Source organism: Eubalaena glacialis, chromosome 10, assembly GCF_028564815.1.
Source record: "Eubalaena glacialis isolate mEubGla1 chromosome 10, mEubGla1.1.hap2.+ XY, whole genome shotgun sequence".
Taxonomy (NCBI): Eukaryota; Metazoa; Chordata; class Mammalia; order Artiodactyla; family Balaenidae; genus Eubalaena; species Eubalaena glacialis.
In genome coordinates this window covers 77461919-77483081 of record NC_083725.1, presented here as the reverse complement: position 1 = coordinate 77483081, position 21163 = coordinate 77461919, and the positions used below count along the sequence as shown (strand labels likewise).

The following is a 21163-nucleotide window of genomic DNA, read 5'->3' as shown; positions in this document are numbered from 1 at the left end:
CTTAACCACTCTGCTATGCCGCCCTTAAGGAGCTTGCTGACATTCTCGGGACCTATTGCGGGAGCTAGGAGTGGGTTTTCTTGGCTGGAGTACTGAAACAACCACGGCAGACAGATTAAGGCCAGCTTGTGATGGGCCTTGAATGCCAGGCTAAGGGGCTTGGATTTTATCTTGCCTGCTGGGTAGAGGATGGCTTGGAAAGGGCAAGGTGGGACCCAGAAAGAACACCTTCCCCTCGCCTCCCGTAAACTGTGGCAAGAATCTGGGCCAGAGATGACAATGGACTGGGATGCCGCGGGGCAACGGGATGCAGAGACGGCGACAGCTTCCGGTAGAGCCGGGCGCCGGCGGCAGAGGAGGCCAGCCTGGGGCGGGAGGTCGCCGGCGCCCGGGCCGGCCATTGGCGGCGGGCTGGGCCGCGGCCCCTCCCGCGGGGCGGAGCGGGCGGGGCGAGCGCTGCGGGCTCGCCCGGGTAGCAGCGCTGCAGCATCCCCGCCGAGCTCCCCGCACCCGCGGCCCGCGTAGCGCGCCGCTCCCGCTCCGCAGCCCCGAGGCAGCCCCTGGCGAGGCCTGGCAGGTCCAGCCCGGAGCACAGATCGGTCCAGTCGGGGTGGGTGAATGGCGGAGGCGGGGAAGGGAGGTGGCTCATCTCGGTAGCTCCTGGGTGGGGGAGGAACTGGGCGCTGGACTTGGTTCCGACCCTGGGGATGGGGAGGGGGGCGGTGATAAGCTGTGCTCTGACCACCCAAGATGGGGGCTCGGGTAGGGCTGGGGTGGGAGTAGGGTCGCGGCACCAGAGCTGTGCTCTGACCTGGTCGAGGAGGGAACAGGGCTCAAACCCGGGACCAAGCCGGGGTGGGGGGCCGGTGGGGAGAGCGGTGAGTGGAGAGGGTTGTAAGCTTGGGGGCGCCCGGGTTCTGTTGCTTGCGGGAGGGGTCTATCACTGGGGGCGGGGGCAGAGCGCAGCCTGTGCCGGAGGATGCGCCAGGGGGTACGCAGGGGATTCGGGCGCGGGGCTGGAGCGGGTGGGGGTCTTCCCTGTGCTGGGTAGCTGCGTCCGGAGGGGCCTCGGCCTCCTCCCATCTGGGGGTGGGTGTGGGGAAGCGGGGCGCCGGGGGCGGGCCCGGCTCGTAGTGCCGGGGGCGGCTGGGCGGGCGGCGCGGGCCAGAGGGTGGTCCGCGCGCCTCTGACAGCGTTCTGGCACGCGCAGGCGGCGGCGCGGCGGCGGAGGGCGCTGAGCCGAGATGCGATGGCTGGGGGGCACCCTGCTGTGCCTGCTGCTGGCGGCGGCGGTCCCCACGGCCCCCGCGCCAGCTCCGACAGTGACCCCGGCTTCGTTCGAGCCCGGCCCGGCTCTCAGCTACCCGCAGGAGGAGGCCACCCTCAACGAGATGTTCCGCGAGGTCGAGGAACTGATGGAAGACACGCAGCACAAACTGCGCAGCGCGGTGGAGGAGGTGGGTGCCCCCGAAGGACCCGAGTTCCGGGGAAGCGCGAGGCTGGCGACAGCGGGGGCTGGGGAAGCCGTGCTGCGAGCGCTGGCCAGGGTCCTCAGGTCCGCTAAAGGGCTGGGCAGGGCCGGCAGCAGATTCCGAGTTATCTGAAGGCAGTGCGGGGTGATCCCAACTCCCACCTCGTTCTGCCTTCCTGCCAAAAGCTCTGGATCTGAGTCTGTCCACCCAGAGACTCCAGCTGGACCTGCCCATGGGCAGCGGGGGTCACCACCTGCCTGCAGGCTGCCGGCCATCACCCTGCAATCATCTTCAGGTGTGCAGTAGGCCTCATCCTGTTCTCAGCGGAGGCTTGCAAGGCCCCTGGTATTCCAGCGCTGTGGTTTTGCTGAGGAAGCTCCAGGCATCTCAAGTCCCAGCTTGTCTGCTGGGCTTTGAGGTTGTGCCATCTTCCCAAGAGACAGTTAGGGTGCCATGTGGGGACAAAGAGCCCTGAGCTTTGCTGGTAACCTGTCTGGGCTTCCCCAGTGCCGTGTGGGGCAGAGAAGGAAACTGGGAATCCTAAATCCCAGCAGTGTCAGTTGTCAGAGGTGGTGGGTGAGAGGAGGAGCAGTGTGAAAGGCAACCTCCCACCCCACCCCAAGAGCGCTTTGGAGTCAGTCCCGGGCTCAGGGTCCTCTTCTGCCGTTCGCTAGCAGGTGGCATTGGGCAGATCCCTTAACGTCCTGTACCTCAGTGTCGCGTGAGAATTAAATCCACCATATGTGTAGCACCTGGCGTATAATAGATGTGCAATATATAGCAGCTGTTAGTTATCAGATACCAGATACCTTGGGAAAACTTTGTTTGGCTTCTTCCTTCCATTGCCTCCCAGGTCCAAACACTATGGATGGCATCCTCTATGGTGGGCATGCAAGCATCGCCAGGGTTCCCTGGACAGGAGGTGCATCTGGCCCACCTCTCCCAGCCAGGTGGCCCTGCTGCCTGGGGTGGGTGGGCATGGCCCCTCTTGGGCCTGCCTCTGCTGCAGCCTGTCTTTGGAGAGAAGCCAGCCATACGGTGAAGGAGTCAGTGAGAGACCAGATGTCTAGGCTGGAAGGTCAGGTGCCTCCACATCCCTGCTTCTCTGCACTGCATTTGGACAAAGCCTCCAAAGCTGGCTCTGGTCTACCAGGAGAGGTGGCTTTTCTCCTCCCACCCCTGTGTGGTTTGGGTTAGTTCCCCTTTCTGCCCACAGCAGTCAACCTGGTGGACCCTGGACACTGGTGAAGGGGGACACTGGATTGGGAGGCGGTTGCATGGGCAGCTGTACCTGAACATCCACTGGACAGGCCAGATTCTAAAACCTGTGGACTTCCTGTTTCCTGAGAAAGCAAAAGAATCATGACATGGAACGATGAAAGGGGCCGGGGCATCAGAGGCCCCAGGGTCTTTTCACTCTGCACCTTCAAATTGAACTGAGCTCACACGATCCTTCTGGTTCCAGAGCAGGTCATTTGCTTCCCTCCTGCCCATGGATTCCCATTGAGCCTGACCAGGTCACCTGCGTGTTTTCATTCAGTGTGAACTTGCCCATGCAGCATGGTCCTCTGCCGGCAGCCCCTGGTGAGGGGCGATGAGGGAGCGGCAGGGCCCCTTCAGTCTCTTCACTGATGAGAGCAGTTTGCGGCCAGCGGGACGTTGTGTTGGTGCTCACTCCGAGGGAGCTGGCCACGTTGCCTCTGCCTGGGCCCCAGCCTTCCTCCTCCAGACATGGCTCTGCCTGACTTCTGCAGTTTGCCACCAGGAGAGACATGGGCTGGCACCTCCACCCCAGTCAGTGGGATCCAACCTTCCTTCTCTCATCCCAGCTCTGCCACTTATGAGCGATGGGATCCAGGCTCTGAAATGGAGGCAATGTCCATTTCCCCTGGGGGTAATGGGGAGAATTAAATGAGAGGATGTAAGCAGAGCAAGTTTTCTGGTCGTCTAAAATGGGTTAAGTAGGGACTTCCCTGGTAGTCTGGTGGTTAGGACTTGTTGCTTTCACTGCTGTGGTTCGTGGGCCCGTGGCCCCGGGTTCTATCCCTGGTCGAGGAACTAAGGTCCCGCGAGCTGCGCAGCACAGACAAAAAATAAAATAAAATAAAATGTGGTTAAGTAAAATGGATGCAATATAAGTTGCCCCCTCGTGTGGTTGTCAGGACTATGGGAAATTGTTGGTTCTCAATAAATAATGGCTCTCATTATCATCATATTAATAACACTAGTATGAATGATAACAAAAGAACCACCAGTGTCTGATATATGATAGATTCACAATAGATTATGGCTATTAGTATTAATTTTTTACAAGAGACTGCCAGAAAACCCCTTAAATCTCATAAACACAAGATAGTTACTATTTACTTACTGTCCCAGAGAAGAGCCAAAAAGAACCCGTGGCCAGATGCATTAATTGTTTACATAGTTGCATCATGAATCTGCTTTCAAGTAACTCCCTGACATTTAAAATATTCCAGCTGACTCAAGCTGCTGATTTCTCTTAAGGGAAAAAAGTTAACTCTGCTTGTAGGATCATTATTGAGGGGAAGCAAATCTTCCAATGGTTCAGTCTGGGCTGCTCTTGTTTTCCTGTTTAATTATTCTGTATGTTACTGATAAAAGTATTGTGAGGATAAAACCATTCCCCGCCCCTCCATTGCCACATCTGTAACTGGCATGTTTTAGAATGTTCTTATCACCTCACCTATTCCTAGGAAGAACCCCAATACCAAGCCTGAATTTCTCTCTCCAGTTTTTCTTACTCTGCTCCTTTAACAGACACACAGATTCAACCAATTGTAGGTGCCATTTTAAACAACATTCACATTCCTCCTCTGTGAAACAAGTCCTGTTGCTTCAGGCTTAAGTTTCTCGTGCTAGTGGCAGTAATAGTTGTGGTTGAAATTTCCACTGTAAGCTGTACTTTTAGCTTGTGGTGGCATGAAAGAGCTTTAGCTCATTCTGTTGAAATAACCACTGGTTGAGGGGGAGAAGGTTTTATATAAAGACTATCTGTTCAGCCCAGAGCAAATTCTAAATTTGGTAACTTGTCAATTATTTGCAAGCCAAACTGGAGGATTACCATTCCTATAGAAATTTTAAAAGCATTAAAACATTCCATTCTCCTTCTGGATTTAGTCCCTCTAGCATCTCCAGACTCCCATTCTTTCCCAGCTGTATCTTTTCTATCACTAAACATCCCAGGATCTCTCACTTAAATTTAAAAAGCCTTTTTCTTAGTCTTAAAAATCTCCTATCTCAGCTTCATCCTTTTCTACTCCATTTTATTAGCAAACCCTTGGAACACATGTTATTTATTACCTGCTCTTTCCATTCCTACCCAGACATCCCCCGGCAAACTAGCTTCTTCTAAAACTGCTTTCTTAGACGACTATATTATGCAAGTATTACACCTTTGCAGGGTGACAGATACTGTACCAAGCACTCAGATTTCATGATCCTTAATCATTACATCTGCTCAACAAAGTAGAATCATCCCCATTTTACAAACAAGAAAGCTGAGGTTTAGAGATATTTGGTATCTTGCCCCAGGTCACGTGGCTGCTTTGTGGCCGAGCTGGGACTTGCCCCTGCCCCCCATTACCTGACTCCAGAACCCGGGCACTTTTCCACTGTGCTGCCTTCTGACGATGCTGCGGGTAACTTCTTGCCTAATCTAATGGCCAGCTCTCAGTGGCTTGGTCCTTCTAGATTTATTTGGAGCCTTTACCACCTAGAAGGCCCCTCCCCAGATAAAACTTCTGACTCTCAGCCTGCTTCTAGCTAGTCCCCTGACTCCGTTCTTTTTCTTCTCTGGACTCTGTATTATCTCCCAACTAGTCTTCAGAACTTGCTGCAGCTCCCCATTGCTCGGTGCAAAGGTTCTTACCTGAGGGTGAGTAGAGGGGAGGGAATATCTCAGAATCATCTGGGAAGCTCATTGATATGTGGGGTCCCCCCTCCAGAAATTCTAATTCGGCAGGTCTGGAAGGGATCCAGATATGCATATATTTTTTTTAAGTTTGGGCATGACTCTGAGGTGCCTCTCGGTTGAGAACCAGGCTAACATCGTCTGCATTAGAACTGCCCCTGGATTCACTTGTCAATTTGTCTCTACTTCATTATCCATTATTTTATCCATTTAGGGTCCAGCATGGACCCTCTGCCCTAGCCCATGACACACCGTTCTCATCCAGGCTGCCAGTTTCGCCTCCTCTATGCTCCTCTCTATCCAAATCGTATCTGTCCTGCGAGACCAACCCAATCATGCCTCCTCTTCCACCAGGAAGCCTTTTTTCTCTCTTCTTTGAACCCCTGACTCACTTCTACAGACTGTCATAATCATCCTCAAACTGGCTTGTGTGGGGCTCTCCTATCTCCCCAGCAAAAGTATACGCAGAATCATATACTAGGAAAGGCACATAATTTGGAGTCAGACTGACCCGAGTTCTAATCCGAGTTTTGCCACTTACTAAGAACGTGATAACCTTAGGCAGATTCCTTCCCTTTTATCAACCTCATTCTTTTCATCTGCAAAATGAGGGTAATAACACTTCCTCTTACGGTTGCTGTGAATATTTAAGGAGATATGGAAGGGGCTGGTGCAATGGCTCAGACATAGCTGATGCCCAAGCATGGAGGTGATGATGATGACGACTGTGATGGTGATGATGGAGCCAGTGACCAGGTTTCAGACATGTGAGGAGTTGTCTCAGGGTCAAACACGGCGGTTGCTGACCAAGTCCTTGGTTGGTTATCCGGTCCTTTATGCTGACCAGACTTTCTTCACACTTCTGGTGCAGTGTCTTTGTGCTACATTGAGACATGGGAATTATTTCCCCATGTATACCCAGCTCAGCAAATCTGGATGGGAGAGAAAGGAAAAGAGGGGGCCTCATGTAGTATGTAAGGGAATGGAGGACAGTGATTTTTAAAATAGAATCTTTTTTGAGGATTCGTTTAAAGGAATAAAAATAGCCCAGAGTCAAAAATTGCACTGTTGGAAAATTGCCAAGCACCAGCTACAACTTCTCTCTGTGTCTCTCATTTTAAATTCCTAGAGAGAGTGTCGGGTTGGCTCAATTAGTCGATGACATGACCTCTGTTTGAGTCCAATCAACTGTGACTGGTCACACTGTCACCTGCCCACTCATCAGGACTGGGGCTGGAATTGGGTACAGATTTAAATTGACTGACATGTCTGGTATAGATGTCATGGAAGCTCATGATTTGTGGACAGTGGCCTGAGAAACGTGGCATCAGAAAAGGACACTTGTGCAAGAAGAGCCAGGAGGAGGGTGCACCCTGGGAGCTAGTCACCTGACCCTCTACAGGGGTCCCTCTTGTACTCAGGGGGTGGGTGGGGAAGAGACATAGCTGTGGAGCCACCTGCAGTGGGGAAGGGGCTGTCCTAGGTTGGGTCCCCACCCCAACCCGGCCCTGCAACAAGGATTTGGGAGCAAATAATTCATTTGTGACGTGATCCCAGAAACACGAGGAGGAAGTGGGAAAGTGAGATGGAAAAGAAGAGAGGCAATAAAGGCTGTGCTCGTGAGCAGGTTACTGCTAGGGACAACTAGGGCTCAATCCCCCTGGGGTCCTTGGAGAGAGACCGGCCCACTGAGGGGAGAGGGCACTGGGGTACTTACCCCCGTAGCCTGTCCTTCACTGGTTAAGGGTTGTCCCTGGAGTGCTCACTCCCTAACACGTGGGGCCTGTGCAGACCAAGCACACTTCTGCAGCCAGAGAATGCTCTGGAAGAGAGACAGAGGTGGTTGCTGGCACATAAGGGAACGAATGCCGGTGACCTCCCGATTAGGCCGCGGGGAGATGGGCGTGGCCCCGAGAGCATCTATACAGGGGTCGAGACTGTTCAACAGAGGCATTCTCAAATCCCGACTCTGCCCTCCACTGAGAGTCTTGGGAAGTTATCGAGTCTTCCAGAGCCTCGATTGCCCCACTTGTAAAGTGGGGGCCATTAACACCCATCTCACAGGGAGGTTGTGAGATGTAAGGCAATGATATACGTAAACATTTAGAACAACGTCTTGTTCTACTGGGTACTCAATTACTGGTACCTACTATCATCAGCACCACTGTCATTGCAGAAGAGGAAAAGAGAAGTGGTTCTTTTTTTCTAATGGACTCTGATTTGTATCAAGAGAAAACAATATTGCTCATTAAATCCATTGACTTAATTAGATGGAGGCAGAAGAGGCTGCTGCTAAAACGTCCTCAGAAGTGAACCTGGCACGCTTACCTCCCAGCTATCACAATGAGACCAACACGGAAACCAAGGTTGGAAATAACACCATCCACGTCCACCGAGAAATTCACAAGGTAAGGGCGGTCGTGGCCGGCATTTCCTCCTTTCCTCATCGCCCGGTCCCATCAGAGGATTAAGGTCTTGTTTACATGTTTGATATACAAGCCAAAAAATACAAATGAGGATGGTAAAATACATGTTAAAAACCAGAGGGAGTGAGGGAACTATTTAAAGGGGAAAGATATGATTCAAAAACATAAATTGCTTTTGTATTTAAGCAATAAATTTAACTCTACTCTTCCCGCCAGTCCAATTGCAAAGGAATGTTCAGGGATTTTTATCGTTTGGGAAAAGGAAGCAAACAAGTGTTTAGAGAGATACTTTCCTAGTATCGAATTTGAGGAATTTATTTCACAGGTTTTTATCTGTGTTTCAGTAGTGAGTTGAAATAGAGTTCATGCTGTAGTGAATAGATCTTCACCATTTCCTTAGGAGGAGCGCAAATGTGATATACTCAGTCTTCAGAAGAAAAAGCCTCTATTGCCAGGAGATGAAATATTCTTTAGTTTGCTGGTTATCCATTCAAAATTCTACAGCAGAGTGTTTCCTAACCTACCACACATCTTAAGTGTCTCCTGGTCCAATATCTTGCACAAAGAGCAAGCAGGTTTGTTCTCAATCTGACTTGAGGAAGAAAATGTTGCAAACCTAGAGGAATGTGACATTAGCTTACCCCTAGTGTGAGATGTCTCCGATATGAGTTTGGCAGGACTTTGGGAGCAAACCACGTGGCCTGTGTTCTCTTGAAGAGAGTCTGGTGTGCAGATGTTCAGCGTCATTGTTAGAGGCTGTAGAGTTGACCTTCTGTTGTGAACATCAAGGAGCTTGACCTCTGATCTCATCTCAGTGCCTACATGCAAGGCCATGATGGCTCTCACAAAAGAGCCCTGCTTTTGTTCAAGTGCCCAGGTAATGGGTTGAAACAATAGCACTTCTGTGCTATAGAGGATAAAGGGGTCAATTTTCATGGGCTATTGCCTTGACTATAAAGTAGCCTCTGTGTGGCTCTTCTCCTGCTACATAGTGATGGCCCAGCTCCAGACTGTACCCCCCGCATAAATAAATGAGCCACCTGCCAAACAGAATCCTCTCGCATTGCTCGTCTGAAGACTGGAGAATGTTTCCAAAAGGGATTGTTTTATTCTTGTCAAAACCAATATTAAGTCATCCTTTCTGAGAATAATCAGCCAGTAGTTTCAGCTGCTTCTTAAATTTTCTCCTTGTAGATATCAGAACACCCAAACGTGAGTCCTACCAGTAACTAGTGTGATTTTGAAAAAATTACTTCAATTTCATGACGCTCACTAACTGCGTTTAGCAAATAGGGATATCAACATCTACATGACAGTATTATGGGGGTCCAATAACTTAAAGTATGTGAGAGTCATTGTAAACTATGAAGTGCTATCCAGCAGCAAATTCTTCTTCTTCTTCTTGTTGTTCTTACGGTAAAGTTACGGTATCTGCACGGTGTGGTAGTTCTCGAGTGGGTTCCATGGAGCTCCTGTCCTGTGTGATGCTTTATAAAAGAAGGGCTCAGTGGTGAAACATGTTTGGAAAACATTGTACATATTTCTCTTCCTAGAGTTACAAAAATGCACCTTAGTATAATAAAGGCTCTGAGAAGTCCTGCAACCTATACATATAGGACTGTACAATTTAAAAAAATATAACATTGGTTAATCCTGTAAAAATCTGGCATAAAGGAAGAAGACATCATCTCTTTGCCGGAGAGAGGAATTATTTAGATAAAAATAAAGTATGTTGATAAAGACATGATCCTTATCTCCTCAGAACTGGAATTAGAACTAGAATTTGATCCACTATTGCACATTAGCCTAAGAGTTTCCACTTTGTTTTGGCTGCAGACGCCTGTGACATTAGAGCTGGCAGGAACTTTAAAGATGACCTAGAAATGAGAAAACTGTGAATCAGAGAATAGAAATGATTTGTTCCAGGTTACATACTAGACGGTCATTGGTGTCTGAGGCAGGGCTCAAAGAACACAGGTCTCCTAGCTCCTGGGCTTCTTTCTGTCTTTTTGTCACCAACACAGAGGTTTGACGTGGCCTTGGATGGGGTGGGAATAGCCTGGGTTCCACGTCAGGTTTCTAAGGCTCAGCTTTGAGGTGCCTGCTCCTGTTTACAGAAGGCAAACAACGGATAGAGGAATACAGGGCCGGGCCTCCCATTGTACTTAAGCACTTTTTTGATGAAACAAGACAGTTCCCCAGAATCAGGAAGGGGGGCAGCTGTAGCTAAAACCTGCTTCCTTCAATAACCAGACCTGTAGTTGAAAAGAAAGCTGACACTGAATTTCAAGTAAATGAGCCCCGAGAATGATAAAAATAGCTAGCGCTGAATATTTGCGAGGTGACGGGCTGTGTGCTGTGTGCTTTACACAGACCTCCTCGGCCCTCCTCCTAGCAGCCCCATGCTGTAGGCTCTGTTACATCTCTTATCGCTGTACCACCTGATGCTGCTGGTGGAGCTCAGAAAGAAAGGGGGACAGGACTCCCCTGGTGGTCCAGTGGTAAAGAATCTGCCTTCCAATGCAGGGGACGCGGGTTCGATCCCTGATTGGGGAACTAAGATCCCACATGCAGCGGGGCAGCTAAGCCCGCGTGCTACAACTACTGAGCTCGCGTGCAATGACAGAGCCCGCGTGCTGCAAACTACAGAGCCCACGCATGCTACAACTAGAGAGAAAACCCACACGCCACAACTAGAGAGAAGCCCGCATGCCACAACGAAAGATCCCGCATGCTGCAACTAAGACCTGAGGCAGCCAAAAAAATAAAGAAAATAAAGAAAATAAACATAAAAAAAATAAAATGCATTTAAGAAGAGGGGAGGGAGTGGGCATTCTGTCTACTTTGACAGGTGCTCCTGCTTCAGAAAATAGCAAACAACAAAACAAAAAAACAACCTGTGGGATTTGTCCAGAATTCCTCCTATTTCACATTCGCTGTACTTGTTCTCCTATAGATCACCAACAACCAGACTGGACAGATGGTCTTTTCAGAGACAGTCATTACGTCAGTGGGCGATGAAGAAGGCAAAAGGAGCCACGTGAGTGGTCATCGTCCCCGTGCTCGCACCCGAGGCACACACTCCTTTGCTGAGCCTGCCAAAGCTGACCCAGACTTCAGAGTGGGTGCAGGAGGGAGCTGGCTCCCCCGCACCTCTCCTGTTTCGTTTCTGCCAAGATTCCCCAATGCTTACATTTCTGGCCAGACAGCCGCAGTCTGGTAACAGGCTCTACCTCCATATGCACTTTGCCTCAGAAATGGCAGGACACATTCAATTCAGTTGTCATTTGCATGGCTGAGGCTCAGCCTTGGAAGGGAAACACTGAAGTATCGGGTGCATTGGTCAGGGTCCCTGGTGACAAGACGTGGTGCACCCGACCTGAAAATACCCTAGAACCTCTGGCATGACCCACGTCATTTATGATCCCAGCCCTGGTCTGGCAGTTTGAGAGCAAGAAAACCTTAAGTGGAACCCAGTGGCCCATTGGAAAGGTGCCCTGCTGCTCCAGGCTTCACGCTGGGCCCCTTGTGATTGCGCCCGCTCCTCAGTGGCCTGGTGCTCAGTCCAAAGGTGGGCTGCTTTTTAGAGAATTATAGATTCTGAACATTGAGAGAGACATCATTTCACAGAAGAAAGGCCTGGCATAGGTTGGGGGATGACCCAGGCCGAGTCACTGGTGTCCAGATTCCCAGATGAGAGGTGACTCAGCTGCACCTTATCTTCGCAAAGAGGTGGCTGGTTTCAGATGCAGAGGCCTGGTGAGGAGTGGACAAGGCAACTGCCATGTGACATGGTCCATTGTAAAAAGTGCCTGCTCTATGCGGCCTGCGAGGGCCAGCCTCTCTGTGCCCAGGCACCTTATGCAAACTTCCCACTGCACGTTCTTCCTCTCTGAGGTGTAGAATGCATCCCCAGCCTTCTGAGGGGATCCAGGATATTCCCTCACCCCTTGTGGCCTTGTCACAGGAAAAGAAGCAGTGTACCCATAATTGTTAGGTGGTGTTGCTGTGGTTGGTAGTTGATGGGTCCTTTTTTTTTTTAATATTTATTTACTCATTTATTTTTATTGAAGTATAGTTGATTTACAATGTTGTGTTAGTTTCTGTTGTACAGCAACATGATTCAGTTATATGTATACATATATATATTCTTTTTCATATTCTTTTCATTATGGTTTATTACAGGATATTGAATGTAGTTCCCTGTGCTATATAGTAGGACCTTGTTGTTTATCTATTTTATATATATATTAGTTTGTATCTGCTAACCCCAAACTCCTAATTTATTCCTCTCCCACCCCTTTCCCCCTTGGTAACCATAAGTTTGCTTTCTATGTCTGTGAGTGTGTTTCGTAAATAGGTTCGTTTGTGTCATACTTTAGATTCCACATGTAAGTGATATCATATGGTATTTGTCTTTCTCTTTCTGACTTACTTCACTTAGTGTGATAATCTCTAGTTACATCTATGTTGCTGCAAATGGCATTATTTAATTCTTTTTTATGGCTGACTAGTATTCTGTTATGTATATGTACCACACCTTCTTTATCCATTCATCTGTCGATGGACATTTAGGTTGCTTCCATGTCTTGGTTATTGTAAATAATGCTGCTATGAACATTGAGGTGCATGCATCTTTTCAAATTATAGTTTTCGCCAGATATATGCCCAGGAGTGGGATTGCTGGGTCATATGGTAGTTCTATTTTTAGTTTTTTAAGGAACCTCCATACTGTTCTCCATAGTGGCTGTACCAATTTACATTCCCACCAACAGTGTAAGAAGGTCCCCTTTTCTCCACACCCTCTCCAGCATTTGTTATTTGTAGACTTTTTAATGATGGCCGTCCTGACTGGTGTGAGGTGGTAGGTACCTCATTGTAGTTTTGATTTGCATTTCTCTAATAATTAGCAATGTTGAGCATCTTTTCATGTACCTCTTGGCCATCTGTATGTCTTCTTTGGAGACATAGGTCTTCTATTTAGGTCTTCTGCGCATTTTTTAATTGGGTTTTTTTTTTGTTATTGAGTTCTATGAGCTGTTTGTATACTTTGGAAATTAAGCCCTTGTTGGTTGAATCTTTTGCAGATATTTTCTCCCAGTCTGTAGGTTGTCTTTTCATTTTGTGTATGGTTTCCTTTGCTGTGCAAAAGCTTATGAGTTTGATTAGGTCCCATTTGTTTATTTTTGCTTTTATTTCTATTGCCTTGGGAGACTGACCTAAGAAAACATTGGTACGATTTATGTCAGAGAATGTTTTGCCTATGTTCTCTTCTAGGAGTTTTATGGTGTCATGTCTTATATTTAAGTCTTTAAGCCATTTCGAGTTTATTTTTGAGTATGGTGAGAGGGTGTGTTCTAACTTCATTGATTTACATGCGGCTGTCCAACTTTCCCAGCACCACTTGCTGAAGAGACTGTCTTTTCTCCATTGTATATTCTTGCCTCCTTTGTTGAAGATTAATTGACCATAGGTGTATGGGTTTATTTCTGGGCTCTCTATTCCATTCCATTGATCCATATGTCTGTTTTTGTGCCAATACCATGCTGTTTTGATTAGTGTAGCTTTGTAGTATTGTCTGAAGTCTGAGAGGGTTATGCCTCCAGCTTTGTTCTTTTTCCTCAGGATTGCTTTGGTAATTCTGGGTCTTTTATGGTTCCATATAAATTTTAGGATTATTTGTTCTAGTTCTGTGAAAAATGTCATGGGTAATTTGATAGGGATTGCATTAAATCTGTAGATTGCTTTGAGTAGTATGGCCATTTTAACAATATTAATTCTTCCAATCCAAGAGCATGGGATAGCTTTCCATTTCTTTGAACCATCTTTAATTTCCTTTATCAGTGTTTTATAGTTCTTAGCATATAAGTCTTTCACCTCCTTGGTCAGGTTTATTCCTAAGTATTTTATTTTTTTGATGCAATTTTAAAAGGGACTGTTTTTTTTACTTTCTCTTTCTGATATTTCATTGTTAGTGTAAAGAAATGCAACTGATTTCTGTATGTTAATCTTGTATCCTGCTATCTCGCTGAATTCGTTTATCAGTTCTAGTAGTTTTTGTGTGGAGTCTTTAGGGTTTTCAATATATAGAATCATGTGATCTGCATAAAATGACAGTTTTACCTCTTCCCTTCCAATTTGGATATCTTTTATTTCTTTTTCTCATCTGATTGCTGTGGCTGGCTAGGACTTCCAATGCTATGTTGAATAGAAGAGGTAAGAGTGGGCATCCTTGTCTTGTTCCAGATTTTAGCAGGAAGGCTTTCAGCTTTTCACCGTTAAGTATTATATTGGCTGTGGGTTTGTCATAAATAGTGTTTATAATGTTGAGATATGTTCCCTCTATGCCCATGTTAGTAAGAGTTTTTATTACAAATGGACGTTGAATTTTGTCAAATGCTTTTTCTGCATCTATTGAGATGATCATGCGGTTTTGTCTTTTCTTTTGTTTATGTGGTGCTGATTTGCGTATGTTGAACCATCCTTGTGAGCTTAGGATGAATCCACTTGGTCATGGTCTATGATCTTTTTTATGTGTTGTTTGACTCAATTTGCTAATATTTTGTTGAGCATTTTTGCGTCTATATTCATCAAAGATATTGGCCTGTAATTTTCTTTTTTGGTGATATCTTTGTCTGGTTTTGGTATCAGGGTGATGGTGGCTTCATAGAATGTCTTTGGGAGTGTTCCCTCCTCTTCAGTTTTTTGGAAGAGTTTGAGAAAGATTGGTAGAAATTCTTTTCTGTATATTTGGTAGAATTTGCCTGTGAAGCCATCTGGTCTGGGACTTTTGTTTGTAGGAAGTTTTTAAATTACAGATTCTATTTCATCTCTAGTGATTGGTCTATTCAAATTATCTATTTCTTGATTCAGTTTTGGTGGGCTGTATGTTTCTAGAAACTTGTCCATTTCTTCTAGATTGTCGAATTTGTTGGCATATAACTGTTCATAGTATTCTCTTATGGCTTTTTGTATTTCTGTGGCATTGGTTGTTATGTCTCCTCTTTCATTTCTTATTTTGTTTATTTGGGTCCTCTCTTTTTTCTTCTTAGCGAGCCTGGCCAGAGGTTTGTCGATTTTGTTGGCATATAACTGTTCATAGTATTCTCTTATGGCTTTTTGTATTTCTGTGGCATTGGTTGTTATGTCTCCTCTTTCATTTCTTATTTTGTTTATTTGGGTCCTCTCTTTTTTCTTCTTAGCGAGCCTGGCCAGAGGTTTGTCGATTTTGTTTACCCTTTCAAAGAACCAGCTCTTGGTTTAATTGATTTTTTTTCTATTGTTTTTTTAATCTCTATTTTATTTATTTCCTCTCTGGTCTTTATTATTTCCTTCCCTCTGCTGACTGGATGGGTTCTTTTTGCTTGTTTTGGCACAGTGCTCAGACATTTACTGCAGGCTGGGGGAGTCCAGTCAGCTTTGTGTGGTGGTGATGACCCCCCCATTCAAGGGACCTGGGAGCTGATGGAGGGCAAGTCGTGTGGTGAAATGAAGAGAGACTTAGTGGCAGAGGCTGGAAGCATGAGTTTGTCACATATAAACTAGGTCACCTCATTTCCCTCATCTTTAAATGAGGCAATGATTTTCACCATCTCTCCCAACTCTGAAAGTACAGAAGCCTGTGAAACAAAGATAGGATTGACTAAGGTCAGGAGGGAGGAGAGACCAGCTTTTGAAGGTGGGGAGAGAGAGAGAAAGAGAGAGAAGAAAAAAAACATAAAAATAGAAAAAAAACCCAGACAGACAGATGGTACCAAGAGGGAAAAGCTTTAGAATATTCCAGATTTAAGTCTCTGTGAAAAGGCAGCGGAAACACAACTCTCAGGGCTGTGGACTACAAAAAGAAAGCTTTTGTGTTCAAGAAAAAAAAGGTGTATGATTGCATGATAGTATAGTTTTGCTCTGGAGAGCTTCCCAGAGCCCAGAGGGCAACAGCACTGCTATGACCACCTCTGTACCTGCTGGAGACCCAGGTGCACATCCCACGCTCCCCGCTCTGCCCTCCGAGTGAGGCAGCTGTGTCGGGCTTTGAGCCCTGTGGCGGGGAGAACCAAGGCTCTGAGAGTGGTGGGTGACTGAGAGACCACACCTCAAAGGTGCCAAGAGCGTGCGCGGTTCAGGGAGCAGCTGCCTGCACTTGTGTGCTGCCGCCTCGGAGGTTGTGCCAGTTTTCCTGAGTCTGCACAGCCTGTGTGTCCATGTTCCAGGCTCAGCTGGGAGGCCCAGAATCCCCATGCCTGCAGATGTAGGTTCATACGTTGATCATGAACCCCTGTGTACAATGGTCCTGAGAATGCAGGAGAGTGACAGGGAGAGACATATCCAAGAAATCCAGAAGGTAGAGCCTCACTGAGTTTTTCCAGATTCCTGCTCAGGCCCTTGGAATCTTAACTCAGCAAGTTTCTCTATGAGAATGAGCTCCAATTTGATTGGCTGGAAGGGTGACCTGGGGCATCTGATGCTTGACTAGCCAGTGCCTGGTGAATCCCGTGGGTCTTTAGAGAACAGCCTGGAGACTTTGCAAGGCACTTGTGAAAGGGAGGTCATATGGCAGGAACGGTGGTGTGTTAGCTCACTACAGAGCCTTGCTTGTTGTCAAACGCCTTGCCAGCAGTCAGAGAAGCAAGGTCTGGTTTCAGATGCCCACAGAATCCTTCCATTCGGATCCTCCTTGGTTCCTGGGTTACCATTGTCCCAACACAACTGAGCTGGGACTCAAGCATAAAGAGACGTGGAGCTCCTTTTTCTGAGTGGGAAGCTGTAAAGACTAGATTGCCTTCAAAGGCATGAGAACAACCGAACGTCATCACCACTGTCCCATTCCACAGTTTGGCAATTTAATGATTTTTACAGTTGGTTCTGGAAAATGCGTTATGTGCCAATGAGACATTCTCTTAAATGCAAAAAGGAGGCTTGCCACTCAAAAGGACAAAAATCATATGCTGTTCCAACCTTAAGCTACTATAAATAGGAGCTAAATTTTCAGGATTTAAAACTCCCAGATGAATTCAATTAAAAATATTCACCAAGCACCCCATATTTTCCTTTCTTCAAATGCTGGGATGTGTATTCATATGTATGGTAACCCGAGGAGGCCCACGGAAAGTCACAGACAGTAACACTATAGGCCCGTCTAGAAAACCTAACACAGTACGTGCAAGGCATGGGTCTGTTTTTGCTCTCACATGCAAAAGGGGAAAAGGACATGATGTCTTATTTCACCTGAGTGCACCGGCGATGGTGATGTGGTCTGACGTCCTTCTGTGAGGCTTTTGTGTGGAGCCCTCCGCCTCTCCCCTTCATGGGCCACTGGGTGGGCTGACCGGTGCTGTGCTACTTTCGCACAAGGGGTTAGGAGGAAAGTGGCTTGTTGGAAGCTAGAGAGCAGACAAGCCATTATGCACACATGCAGGGCTTTTGTTTATAACCATGTCCCCAAATATGAAGGATCTGGCCCAATTAGCCAAGGCACCATTTTGAAGGGACGCGTCCTCTCATTAAAATACAGCTCAGAGCAACAGAGCTTAGCACGTTGTGCATTTGTTGTCTTTTCTGTTTTTACATTAGAATATGATATAAAAGAGCAGGTCTGTTTGTTTCTCCAGCCGAACATACCTTATTTGAACCTACAGGTTCAGTCACATACAACCAACTCCAAGATATTGCTGGAGACTTCTGAGGGCCTAGGTAGACAAATTTCACTACCCAAATCACCTAGATAGTCGTGATTTGAGTAACCCTGCGACTTCCTTGTCCAAGAGAATGGTCAGGGCAGACAGCGGACTGTGGGCAATGACAATGGAATTCTCCACCAGTGTGAACTCAGTGTCTTCTCTGCTGCGAGGATGCTTTGTGTTATTTGTGTTCAAGTCTGGGGGAAGAGGGATGGTAAGCTGTGGCTGAACTTCTCCAAGATTTGTTTGTTTGTTTTGCATTGAACAGCAAACATCCTGTTACTTCAAAGCCCAGAGAGACCCAGTAAGAGAGTGGGCAGAGAAAGCATGTTGAATGTTGAATGGCCTCTTCCCCTGTTAGTCCTCGGGTTCTCCTTGTCCCCAGCTTGTTCATTCATCACAGAGTAAATGCAGGTGGGGTGTCAGCTTTGTGTGCTCCCTCTGCCCTGATTTCTGAGGCTGGAGTCACCCTTGTCAATTTCTTGGACTTGCAGAGGGCACCATGCTGAGGAGTCACTGGGGTTTAGTTTAACAGAAGTGCATTGGCGGAGGGCATGGGTTCCTTAGAGCACGTCAGTCAGTTCCCAAAGGCCCAGCCTCCTGGAGAGTCCTGCTGGGGGTGTGGTAGCGGGCAGGGGTGTGTGGCCAAGTCCCAGAAAATGCAGCCCTTCCTTATCGGTCAGTCTGGGGGCAGAATGAGGTCTGAACAAGATGTGAGGCCCACCTGGGTTCAAAGCTGTCCTGACCCTCACAAGCTCTCTGTGATTCAGTTTCTTTCTTTATTCAGTGAAGCTAATAATCCCCGGTTCACAAAATTGGGTGAGAGTCTTGTAAGGCAAGGTTTATAAAAGCTCTTTGTATAAGGCTCATTATTATTGACAAGTAATTAACACTGGGTTCTTCCTGGCTTCTCGCCTGGTTCCCATCAACCTACTGCAAAAAAAGAGTGGAATTTCCCTGGAAGCTGAGGCTGTGTTTCAGGACTCCACGGGCCTCTTCCCACTGATGTTTGTGGCCTTGGGCTAAGTTCTCTAGAGCTCTGCCTCGCCCTCTTGAGTAATGCATTTTGCTAGAAACTCTGTGCTCCCTGCCTCAAGCCTGACTCACCCTGCACTTCTTGTCGTCACGAGTCATAAGTGTCTGGTTTGGGTGTTGGGGATACAACTAGAAGGAAGGATGGGCCTAATGAATGATAAGAAGCATAGGTGATGGTCAGGTGCTGACAAGTTCCAGGATGGGGCCAGGTTGGCAGGACGTATCTTGGTTTCTATAGAAAACAACACACTTTTGGTTCTAAGAGTGATGGCACAGTCTCATGTGAATGTACAGTTCCACAGTCCTATAACCAGACACTTGGGTCCATTTGTGTTTCTAGATTTATATTTTGCATTGGTTTTGTAATTTCTGGCCAAGTATAAGGCCCTCATGCCTTAATCCAGTAGGAAAACATTACAGGAACAATTGAAGAGCTCCGGATCATTCTGAGAAGTGGATAAGCAATCCCCAAATAAATAAAGTTGTTGTGGGTGAGCAGTGTTTAAGGAGTAGGCGTTTTTTGTTTTGTTTTGTTTTGTTTTTTTGAGCTATAACCTGGCTATATTAAATTGTACTCTCCTCAACCTAAATATCCTTCAAGAAGGAATTCGTGACTCCACATGCAAAATCAAAATACTGTGAAGTTGATAAACCAGTTTCATACAGGTTTCATATAAGTTGGTATAAAAGGATGTCTTCAATAAAATGTTAAGTGAAGAAAAAGCAATTGTAAAACAGTATATTTACTATATATTTAAGATATACTTTATACAGTTTATAAAATATCTCGTTTTTAGAAAAAAAAGTATGCATTAAAAAGCTTGGCAAAATGTACACAAAATCATTACTAGTAGATATCTCTGGAAGAATTGAACTTTGCAGAGACTTTTCCTTTGTAGAACTCTGTATGTTTTGAGTGTTTTAAGAAGAGCGTTTGAACTATTTACAATTTTGCTATAGACATCTATCTATATTTTTTAACAATATTGCCAGTGTTTCTTTGTGTAAAACCTGGAAATTAAATTGCTGTGTCAAAGGGTGTGCCTATCTAAGATTTTGAGAGATGTTGCCTAATTTTCCTCCTGAAGGTTGTACTATTTTTGCTCCTAGCAGCAATTTCTGAGATAATTTCACCAACCCTCCCTCACCTACAGTGGGTGTTATCGTGGGTGACCACCTATATTTTCTTTTTGTTTCTATTTCTTTGATTATTAGTAAGGTCAAGGGGAATGGCTGTTTGAGAATTGTAAGCTGTAGCAAACAAGAGAGTGGTCCACAAATTTATCTCATCCCTTCCTCTCTTCTTCAGGGAGAAGGGTCAGTTTCGCATTCCAGGCTGTTCCCAAGGCCAAATACCATCTGGCCCAGTGTGGGACAGATTAGGAAGGTGTGAGGTTCCAGCAGGAACTATCTGTGTGTTCCGTGTCCACCGTGATGGCTGAGGGGCTGCAAGTCACACCGGGGAGTAGGTGATGGTGACATGCAGGCTACTGCTGCCACCCCTGTAAACACAAAAAGGCGGGCACTCCCTCCTCCCTTCTTTGGCCACTTTCACAAACACCCCAAAGCTTAGATGCCCTCTGAGAGGAGAAGCACTTTAGCGGGATGGGTAAGGCTTGGGCCCAAGGAGAGCTGGCTCAGAGTGCAACTCTACTGCTATTAGCTGTGTGACTGGTGAAATCCCTTAACTGCTCTGAGCCTTAGTTTCCCCACATGTAAAGTGGATTCATCAGAGTACCTTCCATATAGTGTTTCATGAGGATAAAATAAAACAATCCAGGTAAAAAAATACCAGACAGCGCCTAGAACGCGAGAATAAGCAGTCAGTAAATGTCAGCTCTTTGTTGTTATCATTATCTGATTACCCCCAAACCATGGCTGTCAAAATTCCCCGTGTTAATTATTCAACTCATCCATTTATTTGCACATTCATTGAGCACTTAATGTGTGTCTGGCAGATAAATGTAAAAGAGGGTCCCTAACAGCAGAGAGGACCCAGGCTAGCGGTGGAACAGCAAAGTAAACAGGTCATTACAACATGGATTCACACGTGTTTCCTCAGGCAGTGGTGGACAGAGCATGGTGGGAGCATCGTGTGAGTGCTGGATGAGGTAGCCAGGGAAGGTTTTGTCAGGAAACCATCCTTCTTGGGTTCTGGAGTTTCTGCACATTTTATAAGCAGAGGCACTAATTGCCCTTTGGTTTCAGACTATCTTTTCCAGGATGTTTGTACAGCAAGCAGCCTTGGAAGACAGACAGCTGTCCCTCCTTGGCAGAGGGAAGGTTTGCTTGCAGTCCAGTATATGAGACTTGGGTGCTCTAAGCCTGACATTCGTCAGCTGTGATGCACACCTACTGCACACACTGGATTCACCTGGGCCCCTCCATGTTGCCCCCTGGGACTTGGGGGTGAGGGGAGCTGTCACAGACATGAAGCGCGTGCTGCTTCTGTGCGGTCAGCAATGAAGCCCTTTGTCTCCGACCCAGGAGTCTGACTTCTCTGCTGGCAACCATGAAACTGTGGAAGGCTCACTTGTCCCCTTGCAAGTAAAGTCACAGACCCTTCACACATTTTGGCAGCCTTCCTGGAAGAGGTGGCAGTTGAGCTGTGATTTGAACGGT

General features: G+C 46.9%; 1 protein-coding gene across 2 annotated transcripts in view; it reads left to right on the top strand.

Annotated features, from left to right (window-relative positions):
* Positions 1–502: 502 nt before the first annotated feature.
* The window catches only part of DKK3 (dickkopf WNT signaling pathway inhibitor 3), a 47892-nt gene continuing 27231 nt past the window's right edge, over positions 503–21163 (top strand). Inside the window, exons 1-4 of one of the 2 annotated variants that reach the window (XM_061203022.1) lie at positions 503–610; positions 1211–1457; positions 7677–7814; positions 10789–10872. In XM_061203022.1, coding sequence (XP_061059005.1) covers positions 1245–1457; positions 7677–7814; positions 10789–10872 — 435 coding nt within the window. In that variant the 5' untranslated portion in view covers positions 503–610; positions 1211–1244. The remainder of the gene's footprint in view (positions 611–1210; positions 1458–7676; positions 7815–10788; positions 10873–21163) is intronic. The other variant, XM_061203023.1, reaches the window with a different exon arrangement.